At 33.6% G+C, this 21,476-nt stretch overlaps 4 gene segments (V, D, J or C); 2 read left to right on the top strand and 2 right to left on the bottom strand.

The window, feature by feature from the left end:
* LOC127934977 (Ig kappa-b4 chain C region-like) overlaps window positions 1-18,303 on the bottom strand; it is a 40,742-nt gene extending 22,439 nt beyond the window's left edge. Inside the window, 3 exon segments of the C gene segment in view lie at window positions 16,442-16,846; window positions 17,867-17,950; window positions 18,291-18,303. Coding sequence covers window positions 16,524-16,846; window positions 17,867-17,950; window positions 18,291-18,303 — 420 coding nt within the window.
* LOC127934981 (Ig kappa-b4 chain C region-like) lies at window positions 12,777-13,116 on the bottom strand. The segment is given in 1 exon segment: window positions 12,777-13,116. A coding segment is annotated over 1 exon segment (315 nt).
* LOC127934978 (immunoglobulin lambda variable 3-25-like) lies at window positions 14,005-14,801 on the top strand. The segment is given in 2 exon segments: window positions 14,005-14,084; window positions 14,305-14,801. Coding segments are annotated over 2 exon segments (546 nt in total).
* Window positions 18,304-18,648: 345 nt separating the features above from the next.
* On the top strand, window positions 18,649-19,446 carry LOC127934976 (immunoglobulin lambda variable 2-23-like). The segment is given in 2 exon segments: window positions 18,649-18,736; window positions 18,911-19,446. Coding segments are annotated over 2 exon segments (513 nt in total).
* Window positions 19,447-21,476: the final 2,030 nt, after the last annotated feature.

Raw genomic sequence — 21,476 nt, 5'->3', positions numbered from 1 at the left:
GGTCGACGACTGACCAAGGTGGAGCCGGAGGGACGAGGGAGCCCGGTGGAGCAGGTGGGATGCCAGGCCACGGTGGAGACGAGGGAGCTAGGAGCCAAGGAGGAGTCCAGGGCTTGGAGGCTGGAGGCGGAGACAGGGCCTTAATGCTCCAAAGCGGAGCTGAAGACTGGCAGTCCAGCGGCGAACCATCGCGCCCAGATGGCGCGGACTGAGGGTGAGCTGCGGGACTGACTGGCACCAGCAGGGATGACGAGGAACTGGCAGGTCTAGGTCTAGGTCTATACTATAAAAGTCACCTTGCATCTGGAGTTTCAGACTGGTTCAGTGGAACTTGTTCTGGATATAATTCACGCTAAACACGTGGAGTCCCGCTTGATGATGAAGGAGATTATTACTGTATGGATGGTTATAGTCCAGTATAGTAATCGTACAAAAATCTTCCCTCAGTCAGATGACTCAGCTCATGCAGTAACTGTAATCTAATTTACAATAAATGAGAAATGAATTCCTTTGAAAAAACTGAATATTTAATCAATCTACAGATTCTGTATATGATTCTGTGATGAACAGATCATTTTTGCATTCTTCCCATTCAAATGCATAAATCCTTACACCCATTTGAATACTTTCATTTTAATGTACTGTAATCAATGTAATTAATAACCTGTAAAATAGAAAAATATAAAAGTTATCAACAAGATCATCTATTTGTTGCTGTGATTTCTCAAATACTTTTAGATTTTGACCATACATACATTTAAATATATATATATATATATATATATATATATATAAATGAAAATACTTAATTAAATGTGGCTAAATATGTTATCATAAATGTCTCTTTTACCGTAATTGATATTTTCAATATTAAAATATTCTCTACATTTCCATTCTACTCATCACAATATCACACTACCTAAAGAGTTATATTTCATATATATATATATATATATATATATATATATATATATATATATATATATTAGGGGTGTCACGATTTCGATTTTAAATCGAAATCGATCGAAATTAAGTCATAGTCTCGAACTTCGAATTAAAAAATGGAATCGTCGATGCTGCCACGCCCCCATGTTGTATGACGGCAAATCAATGACAAAAATAACCGAGCATTCAACTGATGCTGGCGCGCGCGCTATATGGCTTCCGCGAGAGGAAAACTGAATCGGATGCGAAGAAACGGGAGCCCGCGTATGGAAGGCCAAAAGGGTCAAATTCACGTGAATTTTAACGCGTCAACAACACGTTAAATACGTGTATTTCACGCGTAAACAACACGTATTTAACGCGTTAAATACGTGTTGTTTACGTGTTAAAAATCAGCGCGTACTTAACGTGTATTTAACGTCGATTTCACGTGTTAAATACACGTGAAGTACACGTGAAGTACGCGTTAAAAATCAGTTTGAATGGGTCAATGTCATTGGCTGCTGAGGACTTGGGTCAAACCACTTCTGTGAGCTTAGAGGGGTGTACCATTCACAGACAGGCAACCATCATTTAACATGCTATAGATCAGCTTATTCAGCCTTATTATTTTGTCTTTTTTTGTATAGACTATAGAAATAATATAATTTAATTGCAGTTTTATGAAATATTTATTTTTTAATAAATATTAATTAACATTTTGTGGTGATAGTATAATGTTTATAAAAGTTACAGTATTTTGTAATGAAACAGGACTTTTTGTTTAGCTCTTGACTCGCCAAAATATACTATTTAAATACTGTTGCTTTCTGAGTGCCATACACAAAAATACCAACTCATAACTCCACGAATATAGCAAGGAGAGTCAAAAGTTATAGTCTGAATCTACTGTGACGATCCAAGGGGCTGTAGTATTTTATTTTGCCCAGCAGGTGTCATGGGGTAAAACATTTTTGTGTCTTTAGGTTAAGTGCTGTGATTAACAATGCTGCCTATAAGATGCTGGCTTTCTTACCCTTTGGAGGGAAGGAGATTGGGGCTTGGTCTTTGCTGGTCTTGCGGACTTTCTCACGCTCTCCAGTCCAAGGCTTGAAGTTGTGTTTTTGTATCTTTATATTTTTTTTATGTTTTACCTCAATGTGGTTATGGCTGTTTTCTGATTAAAACACATATTTGTGCAAATTTGATTATGTTGTATGGACTCTCTATTCACGTTGCTACTCCTTGATCCAAGGGGTTGTAACACTACGTTCTGTCAAATGTTTAATAGAGCTCTCCAACTGATTCATGGGTTTAGGTATTATTTACATATGAAAGATCATAATGGATTGTTTTGATTTTGGACTCATTTCAATCTGGAGAATCGGCTGTAAATAATGATATGCCATTTTCACAATCAGAGCATGTTTTATGTGTTATAGCAATATATTTGGATCTCATCCATGGATTACAGTATCTCTGGGCTCATTTTAATTGGGATAATTTTCAGAAAATACTGAACACTGAAATCTTGTTTTATGAAGTTACAAGTAAAATGGTGACATCAATAGGCCTATTATTATTATTATATGGGTCTGGGGTTGACTTCTTGTACAAAACTCGCTCTAGTTTATTCAAAGCCTCAAACAATTTCTCAATGGTGCGACTAAAAAAAACTCTGAGGTCGCACCGGTGCAACGAGCCATTTAAGGGGAACCCCTCGAGCCGGGCTTCGATTGTTCAGATGTGGGCCGGGCCTCCAGTCTGTTTAGACTTCTTCTTACTTTTATATATTAGACATTCGTCAATTAATGATGAAAAAAAAAACTTGCTGCCCTAGTGGAAACAACAGGAGACCGTGATGCCACGACTGTAAAGAGTGGCTCGATGGTGTTTTGTGTCCCGCAGCAGCACTGCTGAACAGTTCTGCGTTCAAATAATAGGCTTAAGAAGAAGATTTTAATTTACTAATAAACTAGCATTTTCTGAATCTGTATCACAAGAATGAAGTTGCTGTCACGGAACAGAGAGAGAGAGAGAACCCAGGAGGCGAATGGCAAGTTAATGCTCTTTTAGTAGAAATAAGGCAAAGCCGCAACGGCCAAAAAACAAAGGCAGAGTACAGGGATAATTCCTGATCAAAACAATGCAGCCTAAAGTGGCTGGTCTGGGAAGCCTGTGATCAGCGAGACAGGGTACAGGTGAGGCAGGGGACCCCTCGTTACACCTCACGGCAGATAACTGGGGGAGAACAAGACAAGCAACAAACAGTCCATACAAAACTCTCCAAACGACTTGACTAGACAGGACAGGACAGGACAGGACAGGACTAGACTAGACTAGACTAGACTAGACTAGACTAGACTAATGGTCTGTAGAAAAAGCACAAAAACGTCAGAAACATCCAAAGTGGTTAGTAATAATCTAACAGGGAATGGAAAGAGACAGAGCTAGAAATAGAGAGCCTAATGATAGGAGATAGAGAGCAGGTGAGCGGAAGAGAACGAGGAACAGCTGAAGATGATGAGAGTAGAGATAAGTGAGCACAAAAGAAAAGAAAGAACCAGCAGATGGAGACCGAACTGGGATCATGACAGTTGCAATCCCGTTTCGTCATCTCCTCATTAGAAGCGCTTTTAGAGATAAGTACATCTTTATGGGTTATAATTATAATGAAAGAGTTTTTGTTTTTTATTTTTTTTATTTTGTTAAGTAGTTATTTAAAGCTATATTTATGTATGTATATATATATATATGTATATGTTTTCACTGAGTTTCGGTTAATTTTTGTACTCCTATTAAAGACAACATGGCAGAACGAGCAACTGTTTTGTTGATATTGTGTGTACAGTTACGAATAATGTATTACTTTTACCTTTTATAAGCAAAAATGATGGCATATCCAAGGAAAAAATTGCAAGTGATCATGCTGCCGTTTCCCTGTCCTGAAGCATCTCCTCACAAATGATTGGATAGCTTTACATTTATATGAGTCTCTATCTTGAGATGTTTTAGGTTTAAATTTCACCTCAGTGAAACACTTTAAGCACCAAAACTTTTTCAGTAAGTTACCTTTCTTGTAGAAATGTACTTCAAATACATTATGTTAACCAGATTGTTAGTTAATCTTTTAGGCTACAAGTCAATATTGTTTATATGGACAGCGATTAAAAAAAAAAAAAAAAAAAGTTTTAGACTTGTAAGACTTGTAAGAAAAAAGTTAGGCGCACTAGTGTAACAAGTGCAAAAAATGACGGTGGTAGCAGTAGAATACTTCTGTTGTCCTGACCCTAGTACAAGTTTTCATTCTAATCCTGAAAGTCTTAAATGCTTATGTCTTATAACATCACCTGTGTACCTAATTACTGATTGTCTGATGAGTGCATAATCGCTGAACAAAAAGTGCAGAATTGCTGAACAAAAAAAGAGGTTTCAATAAGTGCCACCTGCTTGGCGATCGCTGTAAATGTAAGCACAATAAAAGCTGTTGATTCCTGAGATGATTGTTTTCTAAAGACAGATATTGATTTCAATGGTTTGTATATCTTAAACCTGAATTGATTGCTTACCTCCATTGTAACTATTTTCCCCACACAAATGTTAATGCTCGATACTAACTTAAATCTTATACTATCACAAAACTTTTGAAACCGATACTTTAACTAAACTTATGTATGTCCTGAGATATTGAATATCAAATAAGATGGATATGAATTATCTTGAACACTATATTTTTTCTTACATTTTGTCAGTTATTTCTCAGCAGGAGAATGTGCAAATATCTATTTTTATTTACTGAAAGTCAGAGTTGAGCAGTAAGTAGTTACTAGTAATTTAGTTATTTTAATAATATTGGAAAATTTAAAATTCTCTCGATTAAAATGAGCCCAATTATACAATAATCTGTCATTCAGATTTGAAGATATCCGTCATCGAATTATAACAAAACAAGAAAAAAACTCCAAATGCGCACATGCTACAATATTCTCATGGTTTTACCTTTATAACTTCATGAAACATGCTCTGATTGTGAAAATGGCATATCATTATTTACAGCCGATTCTCCAGATTGAAATGAGTCCAAAATCAAAACAATCCATTATGATCTTTCATATGTAAATAATACCTAAACCCATGAATCAGTTGGAGAGCTCTATTAAACATTTGACAGAACGTAGTGTTACAACCCCTTGGATCAAGGAGTAGCAACATGAATAGAGAGTCCATACAACATAATCAAATATGTGTTTTAATCAGAAAACAGCCATAACCACATTGAGGTAAAACATAAAAAAAATATAAAGATACAAAAACACAACATCAAGCCTTGGACTGGAGAGCGTGAGAAAGTCCGCAAGACCAGCAAAGACCAAGCCCCAATCTCCTTCCCTCCAAAGGGTAAGAAAGCCAGCATCTTATAGGCAGCATTGTTAATCACAATACATTTTCCACACCTGCATCACAGCACTTAACCTAAAGACACAAAAATGTTTTACCCCATGACACCTGCTGGGCAAAATAAAATACTACAGCCCCTTGGATCGTCACAGTAGATTCAGACTATAACTTTTGACTCTCCTTGCTATATTCGTGGAGTTATGAGTTGGTATTTTTGTGTATGGCACTCAGAAAGCAACAGTATTTAAATAGTATATTTTGGCGAGTCAAGAGCTAAACAAAAAGTCCTGTTTCATTACAAAATACTGTAACTTTTATAAAAATTATACTATCACCACAAAATGTTAATTAATATTTATTAAAAAATAAATATTTCATGAAACTGCAATTAAATTATATTATTTCTATAGTCTATACAAAAAAAGACAAAATAATAAGGCTGAATAAGCTGATCTATAGCATGTTAAATGATGGTTGCCTGTCTGTGAATGGTACACCCCTCTAAGCTCACAGAAGTGGTTTGACCCAAGTCCTCAGCAGCCAATGACATTGACCCGTTCAAACTGATTTTTAACGCGTACTTCAGGTGTACTTCACGTGTATTTAACACGTGAAATACACGTTAAATACACGTTAAGTACGCGCTGGTTTTTAACACGTAAACAACACGTATTTAACGCGTTAAATACGTGTTGTTTACGCGTGAAATACACGTATTTATATGGAAGGCCAAAAGGGTCAAATTCACGTGAATTTTAACGCGTCAACAACACGTTAAATACGTGTATTTCACGCGTAAACAACACGTATTTAACACGTTAAATACGTGTTGTTTACGTGTTAAAAATCAGCGCGTATTTAACGTGTATTTAACGTGTATTTCACGTGTTAAATACACGTGAAGTACACGTGAAGTACGCTTTAAAAATCAGTTTGAACGGGTCAATGTCATTGGCTGCTGAGGACTTGGGTCAAACCACTTCTGTGAGCTTAAAGGGGTGTAACATTCAAAGACAGGCAACCATCATTTAACATGCTATAGATCAGCTTATTCAGCCTTATTATTTAGTCTTTTTTGTATAGCCTATAGAAATAATATATTTAAATTGCAGTTTTATGAAATATTTATTTTTTAATAAATATTAATTAACATTTTGTGGTGATAGTATAATGTTTATAAAAGTTACAGTATTTTGTAATGAAACAGGACTTTTTGTTTAGCTCTTGACTCGCCAAAATATACTATTTAAATACTGTTGCTTTCTGAGTGCCATACACAAAAATACCAACTCATAACTCCACGAATATAGCAAGGAGAGTCAAAAGTTATAGTCTGTATCTACTGTGACGATTCAAGGGGATGTAGTATTTTATTTTGCCCTGCAGGTGTCATGGGGTAACACTTTTTGTGTCCTTAGGTTAAGTGCTGTGATGCAGGTGTGGAAAATTGATTGTGAATAACAATGCTGCCTATAAGATGCTGGCTTTCTTACCCTCTGGAGGGAAGGAGATTGGGGCTTGGTCTCTGCTGGTCTTGCTGTTTGGAGGTCAGACGGACTTTCTCATGCTCTCAGTCCAAGGCTTGATGTTGTGTTTTTGTATCTTTATATTTTTTATGTTTTACCTCAATGTAGTTATGTCTGTTTTCTGATTAAAACACATATTTGTGCAAATTTGATTATGTTGTATGGACTCTCTATTCATGTTGCTACTCCTTGATCCAAGGGGTTGTAACACTACGTTCTGTCAAATGTTTAATAGAGCTCTCCAACTGATTCATGGGTTTAGGTATTATTTACATATGAAAGATCATAATGGATTGTTTTGATTTTGGACTCATTTCAATCTTGAGAATCGGCTGTAAATAATGATATGCCATTTTTCACAATCAGAGCATGTTGCATGAAGTTATAAAGGTAAAAACATGAGAATATTGTAGCATTTGTGCATTTGGAGTTTTTTTCTTGTTTTGTTATAATTCGATGACGGATATCTTCAAATCTAAATGACAGATTATTGTATAATTGGGCTCATTTTAATCGAGAGAATTTTAAATTTTCCAATATTATTAAAATAACTAAATTACTAGTAACTACTTACTGCTCAACTCTGACTTTCCGTAAATAAAAATATATATTTGCACATTCTCCTGCTGAGAAATAACTGACAAAAATGTAAGAAAAAATATAGTTCAAGATAAATTATTTATATCCATCTTATTTGATATTCAATATCTCCGGACATACATACGTTTAGTTAAAGTATCGGTTTCAAATGTTTTGTGATAGTATAAGACTTAAGTTAGCATCGAGCATTAACATTTGTGTGGGGGAAATAGTTACAATGGACGTAAGCAATCAATTCAGGTTTAAGATACAAACCATTGAAATCAATATCTGCCTTTAGAAAACAATCATCTTAGGAATCAATAGCTTTTATTGCTTTTGTTTTTATTGCTTACATTTACAGCTATCGCCAAGCAGGTGGCACTTATTGAAACCTCTTTTTTTGTTCAGCAATTCTGCATTTTTTGTTCAGCGATGCACTCATCAGACAATCACTAATTAGGTACACATGTGATGTTATAAGACATAAGCATTTAAGACTTTCAGGATTAGAATGAAAACTTGTACTAGGGTCAGGACAACAGAAGTATTCTACTGCTACCACCGTCAACCCCCCCCCCCCCCCCACCCAACACATCAATATTATTAATCATATTTTTCAAACTGCTGAATTAAAATCAATAAAAAATAGAAATCATTTGAAAGCTTAGAGTCTGAGCATTACAATGCATATATCATGTTGATCAACTCCAAAATAGTGCTGAGAAAAAAATTAATTATCATCATTTTGCCATGTACTCTAATATTTATAAAAATATCACACAACTTGGATATACATGTGCCATATGTCATCTGAAAGGTCTCATGAAGTAGAATAAAACAACAGGGCTCTAGGCTCATTTTTTTCACTTGTTACACTAGTGCGCCTAACTATTTTTCTTACAAGTCCACTTTTTTTTAAATCGCTGTCCATATAAACAATATTGACTTGTAGCCTAAAAGATTAACTAACAATCTGGTCAACATAATGTATTTGAAGAACATTTCTACAAGAAAGGTAACTTACTGAAAAAGTTTTGGTGCTTAAAGTGTTTCACTGAGGTGAAATTTAAACCTAAAACATCTCAAGATATATGAAATAAAAAGAAAATCTAAATTAAGGTTTTAAGGGCTTCAAACTGAACATATCATGGCTCAATGTCTTATGGACTACCCTCCACTGCAGTCACATGCCCCTTAGATGGACAATTCCTGTAGTTTGGCCTTCTTGATCTTTGGCCTTGGCTAAACCCGCTGGCCACACTCTCTCTAGCATCAAAATCTTCCAGACTTGGCCCTCTACACTGATTCTTATCAGATCTTCCACTGTGTCTGAACAAAATGGGACAAATCAGACAAACCTGTCTGATTTGAACAGGTGAACAGTCCCTAAACAGCTTACACCTATTGTATCAGCTATTAAAATAGTTCAGTTTTATATGTAATAGCAAAGTGATTATATTTTGTTAATATAATATATTTTATTAAGTTAAGTTAGAAAAGCATTTGGAGCATTTTATGTTTGTTAAATATAAGTTTTAGTTTTTTTTTTAAGTAACGACCAAGCTGCCAGCGGCAGACAGTGAGCCTATGTTTGATCAATTTAGCCTTCTCAAATCATCACGACTTGCCTAAAATAAAATCTATAGATATAAAACTGTTGAAGCATATGACAGTGTTTGTTAGACCCAGATAAATGTAAGCTATCCAATCATTTGTGAGGAGATGCTTCAGGACAGGGAGACGGCAGCATGATCACTTGCAATTTTTTCCTTGGATATGCCATCATTTTTGCTCATAAAAGGTAAAAGTAATACATTATTCGTAACTGTACTCGAGGGGTTCCCCTTGAATGGCTCGTTGCACCGGTGCGTTCTCAGAGTTTTTTTTAGTCGCACCATTGAGAAATTGTTTGAGGCTTTGAATAAACTAGAGTGAGTTTTGTACAAGAAGTCAACCCCAGACCCATATAATAATAATAATAGCCCTATTGATGTCACCGTTTTACTTGTAACTTCATAAAACAAGATTATGCACCAGCATTTAGAGTATATTCTCCTGATTAAAAGAGCCCAAAACTATCTGTCATTTATATCTAAAGATTTTCCTCATAAATTTATGACGCACATAAAACTGCACAGAGAGCATGTAGTTTAGCCAAAAATCTATGGTAGCTGTCATGTAGGCTTTCCATTGATAACTTCATGAAAAAAGCATAGGCTATATCATAAAAAAGACAAGTCACTATTTGCAGATTAAACACTGTCGAAACTCACCATAAAACATCATTTAGATCTAAATATATATTTCATAAAGATATAACACATAGAAAAAAACTTAGGTAATATATCTTAGAAAAAAAAAGAAAAAAAAAATCAGAGGTTTCAGTCCCGTGCCACTTTACCTCTTAACTTCACCAAACATGCATAGATCCTTTGATCAGATCGAAAGATTTCGTTCATAGAGCTGTGACACATGAAAGCAGACTGGCCTACTGAGGCTGCAAAGAAAAACAGCTCGATACTTCACGTTTTGTTTTCTTTCATAGCTTCAAGAATCATGCATAGATCATTATTTTCAGAAAATTATCCCAATTAAAATGAGCCCAGAGATACTGTAATCCATGGATGAGATCCAAATATATTGCTATAACAAATAAAACCCAACAGGAACAGCACAACAAATAACTTTAGTTTCACTTTGCGCTTTTATTAATAACTTCATGAAACATTCATAGTAGATCATGCAAAATCATGTCATTTTTTCAGAAAATTCTCCAGATTAAAAGGAGCTCAAATTCATGGTAATTTGTTCACTTGATCTAAATATATTACTTACGATATTATCACACACATGGAACCATTAAATTGAGAAAAAAAACATAGGTTACATTTCCATTCATAACTTCATGAAACATGCATAGCACGTGGAAAATGTTAAATTCTCTCAATTAAAATGAGCCCAATTATACAATAATCTGTCATTTAGATTTGAAGATATTCGTCATCGAATTATAAAAAAAAAACAAAAAAAAAACAAATAACTCAAAATGCACAAATGCTGCAATATTCTCATGGTTTTACCTTTATAATTTCATGAAACATGCTCTGATTGTGAAAAATGGCATACCATTATTTACAGCAGATTCTCAAGATTGAAATGAGTCCAAAATCAAAACAATCCATTACGATCTTTCATATGTAAATAATACCTAAATCCATGAATCAGTTGGAGAGCTCTATTAAACATTTTCACAGAACGTAGTGTTACAACCCCTTGGATCAAGGAGTAGCAACATGAATAGAGAGTCCATACAACATAATCCAATTTGCACAAATATGTGTTTTAATCAGAAAACAAACATAACTACATTGAGGTAAAACATAAAAAATATAAAGATACAAAAACACAACATCAAGCCTTGGACTGAGAGCATGAGAAAGTCCGCCTGACCTCCAAACAGCAAGACCAGCAGAGACCAAGCCCCAATCTCCTTCCCTCCAGAGGGTAAGAAAGCCAGCATCTTATAGGCAGCATTGTTATTCACAATCAATTTTCCACACCTGCATCACAGCACTTAACCTAAAGACACAAAAAGTGTTACCCCATGACACCTGCAGGGCAAAATAAAATACTACATCCCCTTGGATCGTCACAGTAGATACAGACTATAACTTTTGACTCTCCTTGCTGTATTCGTGGAGTTATGAGTTGGTATTTTTGTGTATGGCACTCAGAAAGCAACAGTATTTAAATAGTATACTTCGGCGAGTCAAGAGCTAAACAAAAAGTCCTGTTTCATTACAAAATACTGTAACTTTTATAAACATTATACTATCACCACAAAATTTTAATTAATATTTATTAAAAAATAAATATTTCATAAAACTGCAATTTAAATATATTATTTCTATAGGCTATACAAAAAAGACTAAATAATAAGGCTGAATAAGCTGATCTATAGCATGTTAAATGATGGTTGCCTGTCTGTGAATGTTACACCCCTCTAAGCTCACAGAAGTGGTTTGACCCAAGTCCTCAGCAGCCAATGACATTGACCCGTTCAAACTGATTTTTAACGCGTACTTCACGTGTACTTCACGTGTATTTAACACGTTAAATACACGTTAAATACGCGCTGATTTTTAACACGTAAACAACACGTATTTAACGCGTTAAATACGTGTTGTTTACGCGTGAAATACACGTATTTAACGTGTTGTTGACGCGTTAAAATTCACGTGAATTTGACCCTTTTGGCCTTCCATATATTTAAGCCCTCGCGCGCGCATGCTCATTCCCCACATCCTCGCGCTCGATCATCTCACCTCTGCTCGCGCGAACAATTTTATTTTTGTCAGTCGTGGGGCAGGGCTTGCTGTTTTAGTTGTTATCTCAAATGTCATTGGTTATTCCCCTTTTCCTAAAGTCAGTATTCGACGCCTGTTAGAAAATGAGTAATAATTCACTTGACTTGACCCATGACTTCATCAGTGGACCAGATACATGCGAGTAATCATTTCTTTTGCTTGTTTAATTTATTTTTGTCTTTAATGTAATTTAATGCATTGTTTATAGAGTAGATCTTTTGTAGATACTTGATTAACTGGAATTCTTCTGATTGCTAGTGATTGCAGTCTTGTAATAAGAGATACACATATTTTACAGACTGTAATGATGCACACACACACACACACACACACATACTGTACATACATACATAATATATATATATATATATATATATATATATATATATATATATATATATATATATATATAAATATAAATGAATGACAGTGAAGTGTTTAACAAGTGTTTTATCTTTAATCTTTTAAATAGATACATCGTAATATTTGAAGGTTAGTTTAGTAATTTTTTATTGTTTTTGTTTGTTTTGTTATGAACTTGAATGTCATCTTTTGTGACTGCACTTACAAAAGAGAAACTGGATGGCAGTTTATTTTAAGTTTTCAATTGACCAAAGATATAAGTTATTGTTACATTATGTTGTTAATAAAAGTTTTAAATTTGACAGTGTAATGTGGTACATTGCAAACAAAGGTCAGATATTATATTACATAAAAGTCTAGTTTGAAAAATGACAATCTGTGCTTTAAAGAGAATAAATGTAAAAATCGAGAATCGAATCGAACCGTGACCTTAGAATCGAAAATGCAATCGAATCGAGGATTTGGAGAATCGTGACACCCCTAATATATATATATATATATATATATATATATATATATATATATATATATATATATATATATATATATATTTTTTTTTTTTTAAGTTCACAGAATTCAACATAATAATTGAGACAAAATGATTTTATTTGGCAGCGAGAATAAAATGAGCAACAAAACTTTCAGAGAATTGCAGTCGTGGCTTCACAGCTGACGGTTGCTGCTCTGCTCCACTCACTCTCAGTGAGGCTCAGGCTGCTGCTCCAGCTGTACAGTCCATCCTTCTGCAGCTGACTGGGACTCAGATCCACACCAGAGCTCCTGCTGCTGCAGTCCACCTTCCAGCTCAGCTTCCAGTCAGAGGGGTATCCCTTACTGGCCACACACAGCACTGTAGCCTTCCCCTGCTGCAGCTCGTCTCTGGAGGGCAGCAGCACTGTGAGAGCGGGACGAGCCGCAGCTAAAGAGAGACAGAGATGGAAACTGTGATGTTTCATTCTTCTGAAAAACAGCTCTGTCAGTCATTCTGAGAGTCTTTCACTTCCCTTTAAGACATTCAGAGTTAATCAAGCAGATCTGTTGAGCAACAGTCTGTAAAAACACATTTTATTTGCAATCACACATATATCTATATTTAGATTCAAAACAAGTTATTCACTATAGATATATGATAACATTTTATATTATGGTTTCTGATCTCTTTTGTTTAAATTGTTAAATTATTTGTTAAAAATGTATTATACAGTATTACTCACAGTTAGTTTTTATTGTTGTCTTATGTGACATTCAATAAAGAGAGAGAGAGAGAGAGAGAGAGCATTTAGGTAGGATTTATTATTTTATTCTTTTAAAGTTACTTTGTGATAGTAATATTGTAAAATGCTGTTACAATTTAAATGATCTGTTTTCTATTTTAATATAAAGTATTTTAAAAATGTAATTTATTACTGTATTTTAATATTTTAAAATGATTTGGTGCTCAAGAAACATTTCTGATTATTATCAATGTTGAAAACAGTTGTGCTGCTTACTATTTCTCTAGAAACTGATACGTTTTTTTTTTTTACTTTGACAAACAGAAAATTTAAAAGAACATAATTTATTTAAAATATAAATCATTGGAAATTTTGTAAATGTCTTTACTGTCATGATTAGTAATGATACTGTCATGATCAGATCATGTTTTCCTAATGAATGTTGTTCAGTTGCTTTGACGCAATATATTTTGTTTAAAGCACTATATAAATAAAGGTGACTTGACTAGAATTAACTTGATCAATTTAGCATCATTGTGGCCTCAATCCTGCTTTGCATTGGACTGCATGCTTCAGTGCTCTGGAGGTCTTTATAAATCTGTGACTTTATGATTTTATGACTGACAGCTATCCATCCTTGATCACAGATCATAAAGCAAACATGTCTTTAATAGCCATCATTATTTGGACACTCACAACCTGCATCTGGAGTAAGTATATAGAAATTCATATCTTACAGTAAGAATCTTATTTACTCCACAGGAGTTGAAATCAGAATTGTCTAAAATTCTGTATATACATTTATAAACACACATATTCTTTCTCATATGCATGCTTTTTACCTGAATTAGCAGTTTACATTATTATATATGTATTATTATTGAAAATAAATGTATGTTTTGATGTGTATGTGTTTTTGTGTCTCTTCAGGTTCTGTGGGGCAGACTTTGACTCAATCTGAAAATCAAACAGTGAATCCTGATCAGACTGTCACTATTCACTGTAAACACACACCAGCAATAGATTGTTGGAATCCAAAAAATAAATCTCAATATTGCATGTCCTGGTATCATCAGATTCCTGGAGATGTTCCTAAGCTCCTGACCTATTACACATCAGAGAGAGCTTCAGGTGTTTCTTCTAGATTCAGTGGCAGTGAAAGTGGAAACCACATGGATTTTACTCTGACCATCAGTGGAGTCCAGCCTGAAGATTCAGGAGTTTATTACTGTCAGAGTCTACACAGTAAGAACGGAGACTCAAAGAACCCAGACTGGGTGTTCACACAGTGTGAAAGCATCGTACAAAAACCTCTTTGTGTGAGACTGCAGCGCTGCAGCTTTGAGCTTCTGCAGATGTTGAAGATCATTGTTTACCTCACTGACTCACTGTTGATAAAACAGAAAAGCGCATGGCCAAAGCAATGAAATGAAAATGAATTTCACATTCTAGATAATTTCCCATTCTATTTTTTATCTACTGTAATAATAAATATTTATGTTAGAAACAGCAGCACAATTAAACTCATTTTTATTTAGATCGTTTCCCAAATGTACTTTTTATGGAAATGACTTGTGCCTTCATGTAATTAAATAAAAATACACGGAATTTAATATATTAATAATGATATGAATTTAAATACATTTACAGAAATTGTGTTCTTGTAGATGCATAAATGCTTCTCCTTTATTTAGTTATAAATTAAATATTAGGGAATGTGTCATTTATTTCACAACCCTATTTTTCTCAAAACAAAATCTATAATATGAAAAAAAATATTTATATATAAAATGCTGTCTATTTGTTTTTCACCTGGTTTACATTTGTATTGTGATTAATTCAGCATTTTTTCAACTTCTTCATTCTTTCTGTAATCTTCCTTACAAGAGTCAGGTGAGATAGTCAGTTTAATGTTTCATTCACACACACTCAGATGATGTGTGTGTGTTCAGTCCTGCCAGTGTCACTGACACACAACACAATCAGTTTACTAATTCTGGCTATGCACTGGGTCTGCTTGCTCAGGGTTAAAACCTTTTTTTCTTTTTTTGTGATAATTGTATTATCAATTGTATTAACTTTCTCCCCTCTCAGTTTCTAATAAAGATCAGGGTAAAGGTGAAGTCATTGTTGGGTCATTGTGCTCAAGGTCCATGAGAAAAGCTTAGAAACCTCACAGTTCAACTGCGATGAAGCTAGGATCGATAAGTCAACAATTATAAGCTTGTTAATTTAATAACCCGGTGTTTACTAAAGTAATTCATGTTTAATATAACTCTTAAGGAAAAGTGTTTTCCTTTACCTTGCTAGTCCCCATTGGGGTCACCGAATGTGTTCTTGTTCATGTTTTAAGTATAGCCCAGTGTTCCTGTTGATTCAGCTAAGGTCAATCATGTTTAACGTAATTCTCAAATCAAATAAAAACCGTTATAGTAGGCAGGTAAGTGGTGGAAAATTAAGCGTTTTTAGCTGGAATGGCTTTTAGCAGCCACATAAATGCCTGTTGGAGTCTTCAACAGGGGTCTGTGGTAATACTGCGGGATATTGTTGGATCTCAAACTAAAAATCTGGAAAAAAAGTGGGCAATAGAGGCTGTATTTTATTTAGAATCATTATTGTGTATATATAACATCCAATATTGAATATTTAATTGTGCATTTCCTTATTTTAACATTTAGATTACCTTCACCTTCATCTAACACACATTTAAAGTTACTCTTCAAAAACACCAATAATTTAGTATCATGTTAAATATACTTTTTAGAACATCTAAGAATACATGTTATAATATTGAGATGAACAAAAAAATAATTAAAACATTATGACTAAGATAAATATATCTTTTGCTGTTATTTGATATTTTGAATATTAAATTATTGTCTACATATTCAGGCTGCTCATCACTATGTTACACGTCAAAATACAGATACAAACAACAAAATAGGTATAGTATTTCATATTTTAGTAATAATTCAGCAGCACATTTGAGACAAAATGCTTTTATTTGGCAGCAAGAATAACATAAAACATTCAAAGCATGGCAGATGTAGAATCACAACAATAAGACCTATATGAAAAATATACTAACAGCAGGAAAGATTAATTGTTGAGCAGCGGCTTAATTAGGACAGTGTGTCTGTTGGTGTATTTCACTGGTCATCACACTGCTTTGTGTTGAGGCTCTTGGTGACTGCAGTGTGGGACGGGTGCGTGGCTTCACAGCTGACGGTTGCTGCTCTGCTCCACTCACTCTCAGTGAGGCTCAGGCTGCTGCTCCAGCTGTACAGTCCATCCTTCTGCAGCTGACTGGGACTCAGATCCACACCAGAGCTCCTGCTGCTGCAGTCCACCTTCCAGCTCAGCTTCCAGTCAGAGGGGTATCCCTTACTGGCCACACACAGCACTGTAGCCTTCCCCTGCTGCAGCTCGTCTCTGGAGGGCAGCAGCACTGTGAGAGCGGGACGAGCCGCAGCTAAAGAGAGACAGAGATGGAAACTGTGATGTTTCATTCTTCTGAAAAACAGCTCTGTCAGTCATTCTGAGAGTCTTTCACTTCCCTTTAAGACATTCAGAGTTAATCAAGCAGATCTGAAGAGCAACAGTCTGTTAAAACTAATTTTATCTGCAATCACAAATATGCCTATGTTTAGATTTAACACTATTTATTCATTATTCATAATGTCATATTATAGATCTTTAACTTTATTGTCCTTTTTAAAAATTATTATATATATTTAATTTACAATATATTATTTACAGTTAAGTTTATATAAACTTAAGTCAATATTTATTTTAAATCTTTAAATTCAATATCATATATTTTCAAATTTGTATAATTTCTAAGTTGTCTTAATATGTATATTGACACATTTATGCATAACATTAAAATTGACAATTCACGATAAAATACACATTTTACATGATGTTTTCTTGTTTGCCTGTTGGTCAAATATATTTGTAGAAGCATTTAGAAAATTGCACTGATACACAATTTAGATTTATATCTCATGTAAAATAAATTTAAAAAGAAACAAGCATTTATTCTTTGTAGAATATGATTTAACGTTTTGATGGATAAAATGCCCAACACTGTGAAAAACACCTTATTTAAATTTCTATGAAATCAGTTTAATGTGATTCAGTTTGTTGTGTACTGTAAGTTTCTGTTGATTAGTCTCTTTTTCTTGCATTAACTCAAAATTTTGTTTTAATTAAATGAAAATTATATGGAAACCAGGTTACTTACTTTTAAAATTTAAAACAAGATTTATTTTTTTAAATTTTTTTTTACAAAGGCAATAATGTGATTAAAACAGTGAAGTGGTTGTTTTAAACTGGCTTGGTGCACATAGGTAACATTACACATGAAAAATTGAAAATTGAATACATTATCAATTATTTTATTTGTTATATTAATTTAAGATATAATGATAATCATCTCTTGTTCTTTTCATTTAATTTTCATTTTGAAAACAGAAAGAGATTGACTTACTTCCAACAGAGAGTCGGGTGCCTCCACCGAAAGTCCACCACAGTGATACAAACTCAATCAACGGCTGTACAAAAACCTCCTGCACTAAAACTGACACTGACACTAGACACTTAGCTCTTTTACTCCTCTATAAGATACATCTGCATAATTAAACCAGTTTAATTTTTCCAAATGTACTAGAAAGAAAAAAATAATTAAGCACTATGTAATTTTATTATTAACAGCAATGCTAATACAAACACTACATGATAAAGAACTAAACATTTATATTTTGATTCAGCGTTTAGTTTTATTTTTGTTTCATTCATATTTTATATTTTAAATGGATTTTATAGTTTAATTTAAAATTCTGTATTACTTAAAGCAGAGTTAATACAGTTCAAACTAAAAAAACATGTATTCTCTATGCAACCTATGCATTTACAGTAGGTCCACATGGGAAGTCTAATTTTATTTGTTTATTCTTCTATTTATTTAATTCTGCATTACTAAAAATAGTTTTATTCCTCCACTGAAAATTCCCCTGAGGAATTTGTTCTCATTCACTGGGAAATCCTCGAAAAGTTAAACCTGCGAAAAGTTAAACCTGATTGATCAATACACAATTTCAAATTGAATGTCAAATTTTTTGAAATTGTCAAAAAAATCTGGCTCATCCAGATTACCAGGTGAAATATGTTCCTTAACAGTAAGCATATAAAGACATTGAAGACACTTTGCATTGAACTGCATGCTTCAGTGCTCTGGAGGTCTTTATAGTAGATCTGGGACTTTAAGATTGTATGACCTTCTCCTTCATGATAACAGATCATAAAGCAAACATGTCTTTAATAGCCATCATTATTTGGACACTCACAACCTGCACCTGGGGTAAGTATATACTGTAGAAATGAATATCATCAGCTGATTTAGTTTATATTTCATGTAAATTGTGTACAAGGCAAATTCTTTATTGTCATTAATGATTATAACAGTTTATAAATGTAAGATTTTTAAACGTGCTCATGAGTTTTATATTATTCTGTTTTCTGTCTCTCTCTTCAGGTTCTGTGGGACAGATTCTGACTCAGTCTGAAAATCAAACAGTGAATCCTGATCAGACTGTCACTATTCACTGTAATCATAAACCAGCTGTGAATCGTGTTAAAAAGGATACCTCTCAATATTGCATGTCCTGGTATCATCAGATTCCTGGAGAAGCTCCTAAACTCCTGATCTATTTCACATCCGACAGAGCTTCAGGTGTTTCTTCTAGATTCAGTGGCAGTGAAAGTGGAAACCACATGGATTTTACTCTGACCATCAGTGGAGTCCAACCTGAAGATTCAGGAGTTTATTACTGTCAGAGTTTCCATAACAAGGGTGTCTCTGGCACTGAAGACTTTGTGTTCACACAGTGTGAAAGCATCGTACAAAAACCTCTTTGTGTGAGACTGCAGCGCTGCAGCTTTGAGCTTCTGCAGATTTGAAGATCATTATTCACCTGACTCACTGACTTTACACACAGATACACAGAAACGCTCTTTAATGCTGGTGAACTATTGATTTTCATTGCCACACACTCCTTCATACATTCTACATATTTTATTAATAATTCACATAAGAATGTCTTATAATGGTTTTCAGATTACAATCCAATAAAATCTATTTAGTAATGATGATAAAGGAAAGCTCACCATGACCAAAGCTAATGAGATGAACATTTTTCAATCGAGTCCCATGTGAAAAGCCACCAGAATTTTGAAATGAAATGAAATGGTTAGTGGAGTAACTGGGAAATTGTTTATATCTTTAATGTATATCATATATATATATATATATATATATATATATATATATATATATATATATATATATATATATATATATATATATATATATATATATATGTAAACCAGTGCAACTGATGTTCGGTGGGAACCACAAAAACTTCCCCTGCTCAGATTACTGAACATCTTCTAATGCAGATGCAGGTGCTCAAAAGAGGACGAAAACGATGATTAAAAATGACACGCAAGCAATTACAGAGTTTATAAGTTACATAAGTTTTAATATTTTTTAAAAAAAATTACAATTTATTTTTAATTATATGTACATGTTTGTTCCTTCATTCATTCATTCTTCTGAATGTGTGAATTAGTGCAGGTTTATTGAGCTTTGTTCAAACTGAAAACTAACATATCTTAGTGGTCACTATGAATAATACGCAAAAAATAAATAAAAAATTGTCTACAGGACTTTCCCACTAACTGTATATGTGAAAATAATTTTATCAAATTAAATTATCTTAAATTATCCACACATCTTTGTCTTCTTGCTAATAAATATTTATGTAAGATACAACAGAATATTATATTGTATAGCATGTATATTTCAATATGTCTCCATCATTTAGTTATCTTTAATATTGTTATCTACTAAATATTGTATTAGCTTAATTTTCTTAAGTTGCTATGCAACGATTTGTATCATAAAAAGCACTATACGAATAATAAACTTGAATTTACTGAAATAGGGTATTTTGTAATTTGTTTCACAACCCTATTTTTCTCAAAACAACATTTACATTATTATTCAGCCTTTATTCTAAGCACTCTTCTGGCTGTTTACTGCTTCAGAGAGTCACAGACACACAACACAATCATATTTCGTTTACTACTTGTGGCTACACTACGTCTGCTTGCTTAAGGCTAAAACTTATTTTTCCACATTATCAGTTTTTTTCTAAATTATCAGTAAAAAAAGAAAGAAAAAAAAAACTTGTGCTTTGTTTGAATTTTTTTAAACCAAATATTTGATCACACAATCTGTATTATGTCAACTTTTTTTAAAATCTCTCTCTTTCTCTCTTAGTCTCATCAAGAGTTCCAGACTCCTGAGTCTCTGTTTGTTAAAGCAGGAGATTCTTCTTCTATCAGCTGCACTTCATCTTCTGGAATTATCATGAGCTGGTATCTGCTGAAACCTGGAAAAGCTCCTAAACTCATGATCTACTATAAAAGTCACCATGAATCTGGAGTTTCAGACTGGTTCAGTGGAACTTGTTCTGGATATAATTCACGCTGAACACATGGAGTCCCGCTTGATGATGAAGGAGATTATTACTGTATGGATGGTTATAGTACAGTATAGTAATCGTACAAAAACCTCCCTCGGTCAGATGACACAGTGAATGTGCTCGTGCAGTAACTGTAATCTCATTTCCAATAAATGAGAAATGAATTCCCTTTAAAAAAAACTGAATATTTAATCAATCTTCATATTCTGTATGATTCTGTAATGAACAGATCATTTTTGCATTCTTCCCATTCAAATGCATAAATCACAAAAAACTGTAAAATAGAAAAGATAAAAGTTACCAATAAAATCATTTGTTACTGTAATTTTCAACTACTTTTAGATTTTGAACTTACATACATGTATGTATATATATATATGAATGAAAATACTTAATTAATTAAATGTAGCTATATACCGTAACTTATATTTTCCATTTAAAAATATTCTTTATATTTCCATGCTCATCACAATATCACACATCCTAAAAAGTGACATTTCATGTTTTAGTTTTTGTTTTGTTTTAAAATGTTCATAGAATTCAACATCATAA

Source organism: Carassius gibelio, chromosome A19 (assembly GCF_023724105.1).
Source record: "Carassius gibelio isolate Cgi1373 ecotype wild population from Czech Republic chromosome A19, carGib1.2-hapl.c, whole genome shotgun sequence".
Classification (NCBI taxonomy): Eukaryota; Metazoa; Chordata; class Actinopteri; order Cypriniformes; family Cyprinidae; genus Carassius; species Carassius gibelio.
The sequence above is the reverse complement of the archived record's forward strand: the minus strand, read 5'-3'. Positions and strand labels throughout refer to the sequence as shown.